The sequence below is a fragment of the Corylus avellana genome, chromosome ca3, assembly GCF_901000735.1.
Source record: "Corylus avellana chromosome ca3, CavTom2PMs-1.0".
Lineage (NCBI taxonomy): Eukaryota > Viridiplantae > Streptophyta > Magnoliopsida > Fagales > Betulaceae > Corylus > Corylus avellana.
The window spans coordinates 11,650,224-11,668,176 of record NC_081543.1 but is presented as its reverse complement, the minus strand read 5'-3'; the positions used below and the strand labels follow the sequence as shown (position 1 = coordinate 11,668,176).

At 36.1% G+C, this 17,953-nt stretch overlaps 2 protein-coding genes across 2 annotated transcripts; both read right to left on the bottom strand.

Annotated features, from left to right (window-relative positions):
- Positions 1–264: 264 nt before the first annotated feature.
- On the bottom strand, positions 265–3,099 carry LOC132174097 (disease resistance protein RPM1-like). Its single transcript, XM_059585801.1, has one exon. The coding sequence runs from the start codon at positions 3,097–3,099 to the stop codon at positions 265–267; it is 2,835 nt and encodes a 944-aa protein (XP_059441784.1).
- Positions 3,100–5,826: 2,727 nt separating this feature from the next.
- On the bottom strand, positions 5,827–16,184 carry LOC132176186 (DEAD-box ATP-dependent RNA helicase 5). Its single transcript, XM_059588323.1, has 13 exons — positions 15,593–16,184; positions 15,373–15,497; positions 13,796–13,903; positions 13,509–13,589; positions 11,952–12,030; positions 8,710–8,795; positions 8,576–8,632; positions 8,408–8,475; positions 8,108–8,176; positions 7,888–7,981; positions 6,745–6,909; positions 6,561–6,653; positions 5,827–6,124 (listed from the first exon to the last, which is right to left on the bottom strand). Exons 1-13 carry the CDS (start codon positions 16,074–16,076, stop codon positions 6,029–6,031), a joined length of 1,605 nt encoding a protein of 534 aa, XP_059444306.1. The 5' UTR covers positions 16,077–16,184; the 3' UTR covers positions 5,827–6,028.
- Between the last annotated feature and the right edge of the window lie 1,769 nt (positions 16,185–17,953).

The window sequence follows — 17,953 nt, the reverse complement described above, 5'->3', positions numbered from 1 at the left end:
GCAAAGCTGCAGACTGAGTTCAAGTATTGAGATTGAGGTTTATTGGAACATTTCCAACATGATTGAGTGTCCAAAGTTCACAAGCAGAGAATTCTACAAGAAATTTGGTCATTAGGGACAAAACCTTCTGCGACCACTCAAAAGTCATCGCTGATAGTCGTCGCTAATTTCCAAAAAAAAAAAAAAAAAATTGTCGTTGCTAATAACTTGATGGAAATTTTTTTTTCGCGCGGGGGCTGCATTGGGAAGCCATCTTTTTCAATACTATTTCCAATATGGAGGAAGTTCATGGCTCCTGGTGGGAGCTGATCCCTCTCTCTCATTTAATCTCTCTAAGGAGTAGACATCCCAAGCACCATCTCTCCAATAGGTAGAGTTGATTTCAGGTACATTTGCAACCTTCCAATAATCCCCACCTTCTATGTCTGGACGTATTGTCATGATTAACTCATCAGGCATGTCAAAAAATTCAACCAGTTTAAGCTTGCTAAGGTGTTCGATACCTGATGGCAGCCTGTGCAAGGATTTGCAGCGCTGCAGGATTAGCTTTTCAAGGAAAGGCATTGCTCCCATTTCTATTGTAACTGTCTTCAGTGCATCCAACTTATCAAGGCCTAAAACCTTCAGCCTCTGAAATCCTTGAGCCTTAAACTGCAATATCTCTCCCTCATAAACTTGCAGAAATTCAAGATGTACAAGATTTGGCAGACCTTGGAGTGACTCAAGCGGATCTACCCTCAATTGACTCCACTTCAAAGATACCTTTGCCAAACTAGGGAGAGAAGATATCCAGTGTGGCAACTTCTCTAAACATCCTGTCAAGTATAGCCGCTGCAGAAATGGAGGAGGGAAAGATAGGCTTTCAAGATCGATGATCTCGTTCTCTTCAGTTGATGTTATCGACAAAGCGCGAAGGTTTGTTAGCATGTTAATGGAGGAGCACAGAGCAGCCCCATTTTCTCTTTTGAGCTTTACAATAACAAGCCTCCGCAGTTGATTCAGCCTTCCAAGCTCTTTCATCATATCATCGCCACCTAGATCATCGGCCTCGATGACGCTGAGCTTTTGTAAGAATCGGAGATGTCCGATTTGTAGTGCCATGGCCTTAAAACCATATTTGGAATTGAAGTGTGCATAGGAGTGAATCTCATACCGATACACCAATAGGTGGCGAAGTTTCTGAAGCCGTGAGATCTCAGCAGGCAATGCAGTCACCCATGTGTGTTTAAGATCAAGCGTCTGAAGGTTCTGCAAATTCCCAATTGAGCTTGGAATGATTTCTATCTTTGTGCCTCTCAAGCTTAGATATTTCAGATGGAACAGCTTAGTGATCTCATTTGGGAATATCTTTAGAGGTGCACCTTGCAAATCTAACAAATTAAGTAGCCTAAAATCAAGAGGAAACAAAAGGGAGTTTGAAGATTCAGACAGCGATGATTCTACCCTTTGAAACATGAGCAAAGAACGAAGCCGAGAGATGCTCTTGGTTTCTTGCACATCCTGCGTGGTTTTATGTATTGACAGGCGACGAACTTTTTCCGGCCACATCGTGTTCTGTCCTCGAGCTATGGTTACAAAATTTTGGTCTCTTGACTTCCAAATGATTATCTCACGAAAAAGGTCATGGATGCGACATGTTTTGATCCTCCCTTCACTGGTTGTCCCTGCCACTTGGATTAGGCTTCTGTTCAAGAGCTCATAGAGGTAGCCCTCTGCAACTTCTTCCAACACCATTCCTTCTTTTTCTTTCACAAACCCTTCTGCTATCCATAACCGAATGATTCTCATTTTGTCAATGAGATGACTTTCAGGAAAGATGCTAAAATAGAGAAAACAAGACTTTAGATAATAAGGCAAATCATTGTAACTGAGTGACAATATCTTTTCCATACTATTGAGTATAACATTTTCTTTAATTTCATCAGCAAGGCTGCGTTGAATCAGATCCCAGTCATCTATCCTGTTCTTGGTCCCCAAAACACCACTGATTGCCACAATTGCAAGTGGCAATCCTTCACATCTTCTGAGGATACTTTCTGTAAAAGTATTCAAATCTGGAGGGCAAGAGCTCACCCCAAAAGTCTTCCTGCAAAATAAAGTCCAGGACTCTTGAGGAGACAAAGGGTTCAAAGGATAGACATTACCATTGAACTCCTGGCAAGAGGCAAAGGCTACTTCAGAGTTGCGTGTTGTGAGCATTACTCGGCTGCAACTGTTATTTGGCAATGTATATTTGACTGCATCCCAATCATCCATATGCCACACATCATCTAACACAACTAGGTACCTCTGTTTCTGCAGAAAGTTTTTGATGTTTGTTCTTAGCTGATCGGTGCTCATGCTGTCCATTCTTTGAGGAACTGGTTTCCGTTTTATGTTGTAGAGTTGCTGAACCATGTCTTTTAGGAGATCTTCCATCTTAAAAGATTGAGAAACCGTTACCCAAGCGCGGTATTTGAAGTGCAGCTTCACTTGTGCATCATCATATACTTTCTTTACCAGGGTGGTCTTCCCCAAACCTCCCATGCCAACCACCGAAACCACTTCGCGTCCGCTATCATCCCGGATAAGCCAGCTGATCAGCTGCCTTTTGGGCATTTCAATCCCCACCAGGTCAGCTTCTTCTATCAGAAGGGCATCCTGCCGGCGGTCATGATATGTATTTGCAGCAATTTTTGTGTCAACTATTGTAGTTTCACCCTGGAATCTGTGATGTCCTTCCAAGATACCTACAAATCTGATTTTGATGTGTTGTATTTCGGAAGCAATACGACGGCGAGCTTTCAAATTCCTCACGGAGGAAACAATTTTACTAAGAGAAGCATGAAAATCATACCCAGAAGGATGTGTGAATACAAGGCTGTATTCATCAAGAACATCTTCAATATCATAAGCCACATCTCTCACATGCTTAACCCACGCGCCAAGTTCAGGACTCCTCTCTTCCCTTTCATCAGCAACTCTTAGGAAGGCCTTGATGTGTGCCAGTTCATCTGCAATCCACACAATTTCTTCCTTGACCCCCCTCAGTAGTTGCACCTCTTCTTCTATCAAGGCCACCAGCTTGTCAAGTACATAGGTAACTGCAATTTCAGCCATTGCTTCTCAGTTTTCCTCAAACTAGCCTTTGTGTGTTTTGAGACTGTAAAGAAACAAGGCTAAACAAACACCTCAATTTTCTCTTTTTCTGTTTCTTCGGTGGAGAAACAAGGGTAATTGGAGATGAGGTTTTTGTCTGAATTTTGGGTTGCTATTCTATTATAATAACCATTCTAGTGTTGGGGAGATCTATGACCAACTGGTTCAGGTTGTAGTTGAGGAAATGCTCAAGTTGCCCAATAAATAATCATTTTCATCCTTTCTTCAACCCACTGAACTGGTCAATGAATTCGTTACTTGTTCTCCAGACTGCTTCAAATTAAAGTTTCTTAAGAAACAATATCGGCATCGTTTGTCAACGCTTTTTACGGATGTTTTTTAGAAAGAAAAAAAATAAAAGCATTAAGAAATAACGTCAAACATAAAATATTCAAAATTACTTTCACTTTTACATTACATCAAAACGCCGTTTCAACCAAAAATAAAAAACACCCTCTAAAAAGTTTTATCAAATGAATCATTACCTTGTAACTTCTCTATTTCATCCCCTTGGTGATCAATTGCCATGCTGCACACTTCTTTCCAACCCAATTGCAAACTGGTTAAAATTTCCAGATCTATTCTGGATTCCCTTTTTGACACTCAATCTTCTTCATCTGTTCTGCTTAATCTGACTTATCTTGAATCCCAAATTATCGAGTCTTCTTTTTACATAAAATTGTTGACTCACAGATTTTGACCAACTTAACTTAAAGAACCGAAATTTCATGGTGTCTTCATCTTCTTTGAATGATGTTTGAGTACTTATGTTTCACAAGTAAAGGCAATTCCAATGATGCCAATTTGAAAACTTCAAACATTAATTGTTTACTTTCATTCTGATTCATATTGCATCTTAGCAAACAAGAAAAAAACACCGCCTGTGAAGGCGGCTGGAAAATATAAGAGTTTAAGTGTTTTGTGTTTTGAGTTGTTTGTTAACACTTTTAACTTTTTTTACTAAAAAATGAAAAACTATTCTAAAAAACGTTGTCAAACGAGTCCAATCTTCTTGTTTCTAAGGTATTCAAGCGAACTATTATAAATAAGTAAAAATATTAAAGAGAGCATATACCAAACATGTTATTTGCAGATTATAAATATCCATTTTGTTACCAAAAGATTGAGAATTCCTGAAGAATATTGTAACAAAATCATTAAATCATTAAAAAATTTCAATAATTGACTAGAATGATCATCGATTTTGATATGTCAAATCAGTGTTGGCCATAATAATGCATAAAATAAAAGATGCTGAAAATTCCTTGTTTATTTTCCCCACTCTCTATGGGCCTCCTTGTTGACCTTGCGAAGGAGAAGATCGGATTGAGATCCCCTTAAAACTTGAAATTGGAGATTCTCATGTTACGAAATCGTGACCCTTCATTTTAAATCTAATGGTCCATAAAATCATTTAAACCTCGGTAAAATAAAAGCCAACTTAAAATCAAAATTTAATACCTCGATTATACAAAAGCAGCTGACATTTTATAGACCATTGGATTTAAAATAAAGAGCCACGATTTCGTAACATAAAATTCTCCAATTTTGAGTAATTGGAGGGGATCTCAATCCATGATAAAACCTTAAAAAAACTGATCTCAATTGTCAACTCAAAGTGCCACGCTTACCAAATAAAGAGGTTTCCTTTTATTAATAATGTACAGAAATTAATCTAATCTTATAGCTTTTGTCATTAGCAAGAAGATTAGATTATTAAAACAACGTTAATTGGTACTCAAACTTTTTTTAATGCTCACTCTACGTGGGCAATTTGGCAGTGTCAACGGATGTTAGCATCACTGCTACAAACCCTATAATATGGAATTCTCATCTTCCAAATCCTTTGATTACCTCTGGATAAGATTTTCCGTTAAATCCTAAGGGATGAAGCAAAAATAACAAAAATATCATACATTCATACCCACTTTCTAATTTATTTTTATTATTCTTATTATTTTTATTATTTTTTAAATAACAAAACAAGTGAAAAAATAATAATAATAAAAATTTCCCAAGGCCATCATCCTTTATTTATGTTTTTTGTTTCGAATTTCATTTATTTTTTAAAAAAACTAAGGCATTAGTTGTATTTTTATAAATTTTAGAAGTATAATGGACATTTTACATTTTAGACATCTAAGTTAACGAAAAATTTAAACGGTAGGAAGTAAATAAAAGAGAGGTTAAAAGATTAGAACCTCACATTGCAAACTTTTAAAGTTTAGGGATTGAAAATTGTGCGGTAGTTTTGAGAGATAAGTTTCGCCCTTTTCTTAATACAAAGTAAATCATCTTATTAGAAAGCGCAAAAGGGCAAAACCCAAGTATGTATGCATAAGTATACAACCCCAAATTAGGGAGACAGAAAATATCTATGGGTCTTAAAGAATTATGTAAGAGCTTTGAATGCATTTTTACCCATGTTTCTTTCAAGCTCAGTACCTCAAAGGGAAATTTTGGCTGGACAATCTTTTGTGCTCTTCAAATATACCAGAAATACATAGAAGAAACAAAAACAATGTAGGCATGGATCATTCAGCAAAGTGTTAAATATTGACCCACAAGCCGTCACCAAGAGAGTGTTGTAATATTACAGCAATTGCACAACTAATGCTCAAAGAAATTAAAAGAAACACTATGTTTATTAAAAAAAAAATAAAAATAAATTCCATTAGAGAATAGGAAGAAGGAAATGAAAAAGAATTAATATAATTTAATAGTCGGCCCGTAGCAACAAATGTGTTTCTCCACAAAGAGGTGTGAGAAAAACAATAACTTACAGATGAGAAGGATTATGGCCTATCCACAGAGGCCATAATCCACAATCAGCTCTAAATCTCCTAGCATCCATGGCAATGGAAGAATTGAGTTTGGATTGCCACATGATTCAGTCATCATCATCAGAGTTGTCAAATGTGATCTTTTTAGACTTGGGAGCATCTATAGGAATTTCCTTGAAGTGAGCCCCGTAAAGCTTGGACTCCTGTATTGCAACAGACATTATTAAAATAGTTCGGAAGAGGTAAAAGAAATGCAGTGCTTAAAACATCTATCTAAGGTTGGTAATTTTTGACACAATCTGTAAACTTGATACAAACCCAACATGAAATTAGTGTGTTGGGGTTAAAGGGGACCGACCCATTAAATTAAATGGATTGGGTTAGGATTAAACTGTATAGTCTTATACTTATGTCTCAACACGGCCCGAACTTGACATAGGAACATGAATTGCCACCCCTACATCTCACATGCACACACACAGGCACTGTGCATGTGCACAGACAATAAGCACAAAAGCAGGAACACCTAAAGAATGGAGGGAAAACTCCAACCATATGGACATGAATGTGAACAGTGAACAGTGAACACAAGTGCCTAATACTTGGGGGCCAAATGATAAAAAGAAAATAGATATACACCTTCTTCTTTACATGAGTGCCAAATTTCATAAGGGCTTCTGGCACAATTTGCCCAGCTTCTCTGAGAACATTCACCAGCTCTCCCGCAAGTCCCTGAAATAGTGCCATTAGTACTTGAGATAAAGAAAACGAGAATTAATTAGCTAAACATCAGATTACCAAGATATTGACCAACAAAAACTACCTTGTTCTGCTGCGTGAAGAATGTATGAGCTACACCCTTCTTACCAGCCCGTCCAGTCCGCCCAATTCTGTGGACATAATCCTCCGTGGTGAGAGGAAAACTATAGTTGATAACTACTTCAACATCTGGAATATCCAATCCCCGAGCAGCCACATCAGTAGCTATCTGCACATGTATGGTCTCAGATGAATCAGTTACTAAAGAAGCTGCCAACTATAGCATAATACGTCTAGAAGATTTCTGTTCAGAGTTAGTTTCCTCCACTTATGAATGTTCTATGTTAGTTTCCTACACTTCAGAGTTAGATTTCTGTTCAGAGTTAGCTTCCTACATTTCAATCATTTTCTTTTCTAACTTTTTTATTTGTTGTTTTCAAAATTTTAAGAAACTCCGAAAGTCCAAGAAGCATAATGCATGGTCTTTCAAATCCAGTACACTGAAGTTAACAGTTGCCACAGAACTATTAAAATGGACGAGAATTATGAAATCAGGGTTCTGAAAGAAATCAAGGTTTGCAGCTGTTGCTTATTGTGCAAAGTCCAGTCATAAACTTCAATGAAACTGGGAAAATACATAACAATTCTTAAATTACAAGTCTCAATTGAGTCTACACTTTTAGGAGAAAGAAAAAAGAAAATAAATAGCTACAGTTACAAATGATGAAACCAAAATAGCAACTAACCATACAAATTCTAATCATAGATGGGATCCCAGAACATGCAAAATCCCAAGACATACAATTATAGATGATCCTAATCATTCTTATACTATATGGCTTACTAGATGATCCTAAGAAGGGGAGGCAAACTTGGAACCCCATAATTCAATTTGAAAAAGAATAAATAAATAGATAGATACAACAATACAAATGTTTCCCAGAAAATACATATATAAAATTTCTTTTTTTTTGGCTTATTCCAGTTCACTTTTTCACACTCGAGTCCACTCTTTGCCATTTTTCATGTCACTCAATAATGTAGATGGTCTAAAAGGATCATAGTCCTTTATTTCCAACAGTCCCTCGCACATTCTTTACTCAAAATTTCAAAGTAATTATGCACCATGCTAAATTGAGTCTCTGTGTGTGGCGTGCATGAATGAGTGAGAAACACTTAAAAAATGAAATACTAAAATACATCTCACCATTAAAGGGCAGCTCCCCTTCTTGAATAATGATAGTGCTTTTGTACGTTCATTTTGTGCTTTGTCACCATGTATTGAAACAGCCTTCCAACCACTAGAAACATCAGGTCAGAAATCATCAGTACCTTTTCATTTTATCTTCAGCAGCTTAGAGCCATAGCCAGAATAGTCGCCTTGGTTAACAAAGTAAAAACTATATGTCAGGCTAACAGGAACTTACCCTTCTTGCAGCATATTTTCAACACGTTTCGCTTCCAACTTGTACAAGACAAAAACCAATACTCTATTCCTGACAAAATAGAAACGTATTAGGAGGATATACCACAACGAGATATTAAAAGACATTATACAGAAGTCCACAGAATTCAAGGTTTTTCCTGTGTAACATAGGTACACAATGCATTCATCTAAATCAATGGTATAATCCTCCAGGGTTCAATTGGGCCAGGCATGAATGTACAAATTTATCAGATAAATCAAAATGAAGGGGAAACAAATCTAACTGAGCAGCGGTCAATACCGTTGGGATTTGTGGTATTTTTCTAGCAGAGCAACCAAACGCTGATCACGTGAACGATCATCCAAAACCTACATATGTTAACGGAAGTCTGTTAATGGATGAAAATGAATACACACACACATATTTAATGGTTACACAGGTCACTTATATGTTATTGAGAATTTATACCTCCACTATCTGCATTACATCATGGTTGGCAGATAAATCCTCTGAACCTACAACAACCTGAAACAACATTCAGTTTTACTTCAGAGATAGTGATAAGAAACTGCTCAAAGGTCACCATGAACGAAGATTAACACCTTAACCGGATTAGGATCCATGAACTCCTGAGCTAATTGATGAACTAACAGGGGCCAGGTAGCACTGAACATTACCATTTGGCGAGCTGCACATAATTTAAAAAATATATATAGCTCTTGTCTGAAAAAATAAAATAAAAAAAAGGAAGCTACAAAAGTAATTCATCCAGACTGAGAATAGAATCAAACAAAATGCACAAATAACTATACGACTTAAATTAGAAGATAATCATGCCCCATAATGATGAGTACAAAACATAGACTTCTGCATATTTGATTTGCTTTAGATACCCATCCAATGGGAGGGATTCATCAGGCATGTTCTACCAAAACCCAATGTATATGAGAGGTAATTAAGTGAAAGCCAAGGCTTAAAGAAGGGGCCTCTCAACTAAATTCATGTATTTATGGTGCATGTTGCGAGTAATTTACATTGAAGGTAGGATTTTTTGCTTTACTATCAGCGACATCAAATTCAACTCAAACCCATTAAATGTAATGGCACCATGAATCCAGAAGATGTCAGCAAAAGGCCAGCACATCAGGCAGACAAAAAGCTCCATTGATACTGCCATATTCGAAGGATCATGATCGAATCAAATCATTAATGTGCCCAGTATCAGACGATTCTGAACTGGGCTGCTTTGGTCAGCTGTTGATCTGCTATTTCCAATGTTAAAAGCCCATGTAGTCTGAGCCACGTAAGATCCAAATCCCTGTCCATATGACAATTCAGGCTTTGGCCCACTCCATAATCTTTCCTTAAGCAGGGGTTTCTGGGCAGTTAGCCTCTCCGAATTTTGAAATTACATGAAGATCATGCCTCACCACCTGCAACATTTCCTCACTCATGCAAACCTGTCTTTTTCAAGAATCCTTTATTGGCCTTTCAAACCTATCTTTTCTGACCATACTCGGACTAAGAGCTCTAAATTGACCTAGGACAGATTATGGACAACCTAACTACTGTCCTTGTGATGGGCATAGGATTAGAAGAACATGTGGATCTAGGATCTTAGAAGAACGGGTTAGGGTTTACAGATTGAATTTTAATGGACGAAAGAATCTGGAACTTAGAAAAACAACTTGCTAGAGTTTTCCAACAGCAATAAAAGGTTGGGCTTTGCAATTTAAAAGGTTGAATTTTTTTAAGATTTTAAGGATTCAAAGAGTATAGGAGACGGGATCAGATTTCAGGTTGTATAAGAAAGGGAAAATAAGAGTACTGTGGCTGCTCAGGAGCTGTGAATACAGAATAGCACTACTGAACAGTACTGATGTGCAACAAAGAAGAGAGAGAGAGAGAGAGAGAGAATGCTCTAGTCATGCATACCTCCAATAACCAAATACTCAATATTTCATTACCAAAATCTCTGGCTATTCTTTGAATACATTGAAGACATATAAGAACTCACTTATCGTAGTGGTAACCTTAGGACTCCTAATTTCACCCATAAGCCAAAGGCCTAATAAAAGCTAAATAAAGACTAACTTGAACACAGAAGAAATAAACCCAAGGCAGTTAGAAACTCTTGGAATGTTTCACACCACTCAGTTACCAATAAACCATACGTCGAAGGAATAGCAAAATAGTATATATCTACCCTTGATTACAAAACTAACCATCACTTATGAAATAATAACACAATCAAAAACTATTTTGGTCGTAGACTCCAAAGACTTGACATCCAAAACCATATAAGGCTTGATCCAATTTGATAATCCATGTGAACCAGAAAATAAATCTTCAAATCAATAAAGCTGCAAAATAACAGCAAATTAATCTTCCATGGTTGCATCACTCAATTTACAATCCCAAGCCCTAAAACCACTAGTTTGCAGAATCTAAAGCCTAAAGTATAAGAAACTGCAGGCAATTTTCAAAGTCTGTCCCATGTCAGAAAATTCTCAAAACATCAATTCAACATGTTCCTCATAGATCAATTATCTCAAGGCGCCTTATAATTTTACATCAACTTGTACTTTAAGTGACAATAGAGAATTATCTACCATAAGTTGAAACAACCATAAAAATCTAAAATTCCCTTCGGTTCCTCATGTACATAGATAACTCACCGCAACAAATTATATAATCATTCCAATCTTTTACATTTAAAAAAATTGTAGATAACCAGAATAGTTCAGGTACTTCCACAACATGAAGCAATAAGAAATTATTCAGTTACATTTAGGGGAAAAGCAAACACGAACAAACATTAGCCATAAGTGAATAATTATAATTGATTGTCTAAACAAGCTGATAACTAGAAGTTCTTTTGGTAAGTAAAATAAACTAGAACTTATAGAGACTACATTATCGGACATGGAGAATTAGATTAATCACTATTTAAACTCTGCACTTTGGACCGAAGAAGCATCAATACCAACATGGAACATGGATGTGATATGATTTGGACAAGACAATACAATAATTCTTGAAAGATTAGCATACGATAGTAACGATTTGTTTTTTGATAAGTAATTTCATATCATTAATAAAGCGCAAAGAGGTGCAACCTTAATACACAGGGAGTATACAAAGATGGGTTGTGCCCCTTTGCGCATTGTTTGAATATACATTATTTATAAAAAAAAAAAAAGAAGGAGAAAACTTCACTTACTCCCCATAAACTTACGCGCCTTTTGCAAACACCCCTCCAAAGTTTAAAGTCTCTCATTTTGGTGTATCGAACTTTCGTTTCGTTCCAAATACCCCATTCCGTTAAGATTTTCTGTGAAATCCTAACGGAAGGGTGTGAAATTCCTAAAATACCCTCATTTTTTATTAAAAAAATAAAATTTTATTATTTTTAAAAAATAATTTGGAAAAATAAAAAAAGACCCATTGTGGGTCACCTTGGTGACCCACCATGGGTCTTTGTGACCCAACGGAGGGTCTGCGACCCACGATGGGTCACAAGTGACCCGCGGCGGGTCACTTGTGACCCACTTTGAGGGTCACCTTGTGACCCACTTTGGGTATCAAAATCTTGGAATACCAGTATCAGGTATCAAAATCTCAGTAGAACCTCATTAACATTCTTGGGCTATAGGAGGCAGAAACCTAGCCAATGTTCAGAATATCAGATATTGAAGCTACTTATTAATAATAATTGAGCAAACCTAAGAGTAGATTAGAGTTCAGAAATAGAAAGAATATATAAATAAACAAATAAGTTCAAAAAAAATTGCTTCTAAGAAACATAGAGAAAGAATAAACTTTTTGTTAACATGTTACATACCAGAACAGGTCTGGCCCAATATAGAACGAACTTCTTGCTCAAATCCCATGTCAAGCATTCGGTCTGCTTCATCAAGAACCTACGGAATATTGATAGTCATTTTTGGTAAGAGCACAAATTGAAACTAATATATTCCATATAAAGAAAATACATCAAAACCTGAATTTTTTTCATGTGTCTCATCCATACTAAAACTTAGGTATGATAAGGCAATTATGATAGTTGCAAGTTCAACGACAAAGAGGTACTTGGTGATCTCAAAGTTATGGGAAAAAACAAGGTAAAAAGAATAAAAAAATATAATTTTTTACTTTCAGAGTTTTCTTAGTGTCTCTGTTTGGTGTACATTTGCAACAGTGTGAACCTACTAGCATCCAAATGAAGATGACACAAGAACCCACACAAAAGCATGGGTTTTTTTCAGGAAGGAAATGACACAGCTTGGGTGGAGAGATTTTTTTTTTTTTTTTTTTTTTAATTTTTTTTATATAAGTTAAATGAGCTAGGGTGGTGAGATGTTTTTTTTTTGATAGGTAAAGCTCGGGTGGTGAGATGTTATCATGAGAAATACAGGTTACTCATGTTTGAGAGAATATCTAACAGGCTACAGGCAGTACTTTTAAGATTCTATTATCTTTTTCTCAGAAAATGGTTCTTGTGGACCTTGTCTGTGAGATGCTCACTCTTAACATCTAGGGTGCTGTGGATTCTCCTAAGTAGTATAGTTATTAAAAAAAAAAAAAAAGTTACTTGAGCTCTAGCAGGGAGGGAGGGAGGGAAAAATGAACTCCCTTCTGCAAAAATGAATTTATTAGGATCAAATGGAAAAAGGAATAGCTATTGGAGATAGGTGACCATTTAGACTTGACTGCGTATGGAAATCTCAAGTTTGCAGCAATTGATGAAGCATTTTAAGAAATGGCCACTCGATCTGGAAAGTGATGTGGATTAAAATAAGCACTTGCAATGGGCTAAATAGAAACAAGGCTTTTTAAATACCATTATTGTGTGCACCCTCTTCTATTAGTATCACCTGACCTTTCTTATATGGCCTAAATCGGATTACCATGAAAGGTTGTCACATTTTCCCCTGACATACGGTCTAGTCCTCAATGTTCTCCAAATAATTGGGGAAGCAAGCAATAAAACCCCTTTAAATAACTCCATGATGAAGCCTCTAAAAGTAGACAGGAGACGGTGACATATCATCAGGTCCAAGAAATTCTTGGTTTGTTATATTGTCCAAAGGGAATGGGAAATGGGAGATTCGAACTAATGACCTCAACTTTTTGATAACCAACATTGCCATTTGGATGAAGGTCATTGACAAAATTACTATAGTCGACAATATGTTTTTGAGGAATTGGATTTTCCCAAGAAACTGATGTGCAATTGAAAAGGCAAGACAATTCCATCATACTGCAACTGTTTTATTACCATTAGAAAAATAGGCAGAAATTAACTGATCAAAATTGTAATAACCAGCATTTGATTGTTAAACACATCAAGAAATAAGAATTAAAAGCCAGGTATTCCTCCAAAAAATAAAGAACTTACCACAAAAGATACCTCCTTAAGGACGCACACGCCCATTTCAATCAGATCCTTTAAACGACCAGGCGTTCCAATGACAATGTCCTGAGTGTAAATAAAAAGACAAACATGACCAAATTATTAGAAAATGTAGCAGATACATAATCCTTCCAAATAAATAAATGTATGCAAACAAGCAGAACATAAAATATATTTAACTAAAAGGATAAAGTAAATTAAGAATGCGACTTCTACAATTGGCATATAAATACAGGATAATGCAATTAGAAAGGAGGAACAGAATATCTTACAACACCAGACTTCAAAGAAGATATTTGAGGTCCTTTAGAGGTTCCTCCATACAGACAAACTGATTGCACATCACAAGGTTTCCCAGCATCACAAAGAACATCTGAAATCTACCACCAGAACATAAAGCCAATAGTTGGTTATGTTTCTAGAGAAATAAAAAATAAAACTGAACAACACATAGAATATCCCCTAACAGATGGAAAGAAGATGGAACCATAAGCAAAATAGCACAATAGCACAATATCAGAATAGTAGCTAGACATAAAACAAGGAAATGCTAACATCTTATAATGCATATAATTTTATTTTCTTGCGATGTTCTCTGCCAACATATATGTGCAATGCATCATTTCTAAATGTTTATATAGTTCTAAAATTTTAGGCACGTTTGTTAATGCATTTTAGAGGGTTTTTTTTTTTAGTTTGAAAAAGTGCTTTGATGTGACATGTGAAAACGGTTTTTGTGTTTTGAGTTGTTTGTTAACGTATTTGTCTTGAGAACAGAAAATAAAAACACAAACAAACATGGCCCAATTTTTGTGGCTACAATCAGCTTTTCATTTTCGTTTTTCCAAACTGAAAAAAAAAAATATCTTTGTTCTTCACGTTGGTTCACAGTTTGCAACTGTTCATGATAGCCACAAGTAATAAGAAAATAAAAGAAAAAAGATGAAATGATGAATGGATTAAACGGGTTGGCATTTAACCCAGAACTAGGACATAGTATATGGTCTACTTTTCAAAAATATTACTCAACAGCATGACCCCTGCTCAAAGCATTTTACAACCAAGCATCACCAGGCATGCATGGTATATTGTCACTTGAAACTCAATTACCCAGTCCCACATGGAATTCTTAATGCCAATAGCATGCTCTTTCAAAGTTGACTACACTCAATTCAGGACTAGTCAACCCACTACACATGCCCCATCTTAGCATGCAGTAATTTGACGACAAAGGTCAGTCAATACCTCTCCATGCCTTTAATTAGCTTATAATTTACTTTTAGTGTTTTGCCTCTTCATTTAATCCTCAATATATTCATAGTTATGTTTACTACCTTCAAAATTTTATTCATACTACTAGATTGCATTTAAAAAAAAATTCCAAAATAAAAATCATCACATTTCTATAAATTTTCCCAGATTCTTCATGTCCCCGTGTTAAGGTAAAGCTTACTAATAGCTAATATTCAGAATACATCAAAGAACAAACACCTAAGTAATGATCCATACAAAAAACTTAAAGATCGAAAGGAGATTTCCCCACAAATTTCTCCAGGAAAACAAAAAAGCAAAAAAAAGAAAAAGAAAAAAAAAGGGAGTAGTTCAAAAATCTAACACTTTATTCTAAATACTGCAGAATCATGCAGAGAATCTATAAGTAGAAAACAATTTCTTTGCTGCTGCAAATATAAGCAAAGAATTATGCAGCCACAAAAATCCTAACAAGCATTATCCTCAACACAAATCCACCACATAACACAGAAATGCCATTGCATGATTCACATAGCACAAACAAATTGCACATACAACACTAGGCCCATAAATACAATACGGGTCAATGGCAACATACTTGTTGAGCTAGCTCCCTTGTTGGTGAGAGTACAAGGCAGAGCGGCCACCGCCCTTTCGACATCTTCCCCTTTCGCTTGTTCAATACATGCATAATCGCTGGCACCCCGAATGCCAATGTCTTACCTACGCACAACACCAAATTTCCACAAAATACAATCATAAGCCCACAAACCCAAATTCCCATTTCACACAAACACACAAAAAATCAATGAGGCTACCTGACCCGGTCGCTGCAATCCCAATAAAATCACGATCGTCCAATAAGAATGGCCAGGCCCGAGACTGAATCAGAGACGGGCTCTGGAAATTCTTGCAGCACTCCAAAACCTCCTCGGGCAGCCGCGACTCGGCGAACGACTTCAGCGGCGCATACTTGGCTGATTCCACATTCTTACCGGTCACCACCACGTGCCCATCTCTCACCGTTTCACCATCATCAACGCCATCGTTTCGCTGCGGTTCCACTTTTCCTTCGTGGGTTTCGGTTTCTGCATCGTCCCCTTTCCTGTCCTTCTTCTTCTTCTTCTTCTCCTTTTGAGCATCTTGGGGCTCGGTTTCTTGGAGCTTCCGCTTGGGATTGGCTTCGTCCTTGTCTTTGTGCTTCTTCTTTTTCTTCTTCTCGGCTTTCATTTCAGGGTTTGGTGAAGATTCTTGGGCTGGTTCAGGTTCGGCGGTAGTGTAGTCTTTGAGTTTTCGACCCATTGTTAGGAGCTGGAGGTGAGGAGAGCTGAGCTGCCCTGTGCGGAACACGAAGGTTTTAGGGGTTAGGGTTTTGACTTTGTACGAAACGGTAACATGCGGGTAAATGAGTTCCAATTCCAAGCATAAAATGAAATAAAGTAAAACAAAAGGGCACGTACGTAGGTGTATGTTTCCTAGGAACACATTTAGGGGTGTGTTTGAAAAATAGAACTTTTGAGTTAAAACGAAAATAATTTTTTGTCAAAAGTCTTAATTTTAAGTTTTTATCAAAAGTGCGTTTTAATTATCTTTAGGCTTTTTGGACCTTTAAGGGCTTAAATTTTTTTTTTATTAAACGAGTATTTTTTTTTTTAAACAAACCTTTTGAGTGTTAAATGCATTTTTAAATTTGGGTAAACCCCTTCAAACTACCGCCTCATTGACAATCTACTCCCAAATTATCAATTACGATAATTTACCACTCAAACTACTAAATCAATGACAATGTACCCCCAAATGCTAACAAAATGACGAAATTACTCATATAGAATTTTTAATAAGACAAAAATACCCTTAAAATTTTGAAAAAAATAAATTTTAGTATTTTTATTTTTATTTTAGTAAGGGTAATTTCATCATTTTGTTAAAATTTAGGGTACATTGTCATTGTTTTGGTAGTTTGGGAGGTAAATTGTCGCAATTGATAGTTTAAAGGGTAAATTATCATTGGGGTTGTAGTTTGAGGGGATTAAGTAGACTTTACCCTTTAAGTTTTAAGCTTCTCAAACGCATGCTCAAATAGGCCTAAAGGTTTTTAGCCATTTATGCTCATTTACAATTTATTCGAAAAATGCTATTCACATTTTTATTTTTATACTTTCTAACATAATAATAAAATTATTATTAGATTTAAAAATTTAATAGTAATTTATTTAAAATTCATTAGTAATTTTTACTGTGATATTAAAAAATATATACGAGAGTGTGAGTAAAAGTGTACACCCGACAATGTAAAAAAGAAAATGTGTAGTTGTTATCTTACAATTTTCACCTTTTTTGGGGGCAGGATGTTTAAAGAGGGATGCATCGATCGGAAATTAGGATTTGGAATTTGGATAGGTGGGATAGCATCGGTGCAATACTTTTTTTATTTTTTATTTTTTTTTTCACTTAAAATGAATTGCTAAAATTGTAACAACAATGAAAAATAAAATAAAATTTGAGTTGACATTGGGTACTCGAACTATCCTCTTGGCCGTGGGAATAGTTCAAACCTCTGATTGCCAATTTGAGGTGGTCAAATGACTCCTTTGGCCTCCTCAGTCCACGACCAAAGGAAAAGTCTAGTTCTACGGGACCGATGGTGCCATTATCAAGGTCATCACTAGCACCAACACCCAAATTATCAACCCGCCAACAACGAGATTCTAGTGCAAGCCTCTAATTCGAACTCGGTGACTAGGTGGGTGAACTTGAACGTGGTCCTCTCCTACCTTCCAACAGCATCAAGCTCATTTATAGTCAAATGTGGTGGCCGGACCACTCTTTTATTTTTTCTATTCATATTCTCTATTTTTTTATAAGATTTTATATTTTTTATTCTAAAGGACACATGTTTCAATATTATTGGTGCTAGCATAACATATTCTATCAAATTTTCAAACGAGAGATAAATCCAATGACCAATTTGTTTGTCTTTTTTTTGCTTACCTTAAGGAGTTTTCAATCACTTTTAAAACCTTAGGGAGCTATTTGCAACTCAGTTAAACCATAATGACTCATTTTTAAATTTTCCTTAATTATAATTTTGTTCTTAAGTTTTCAATTTCAACAATTAGATTCTTAGATTATTCTCTGATATTTAATAAGTCCCTTCGTTAACCTACTGTCCAATTAAT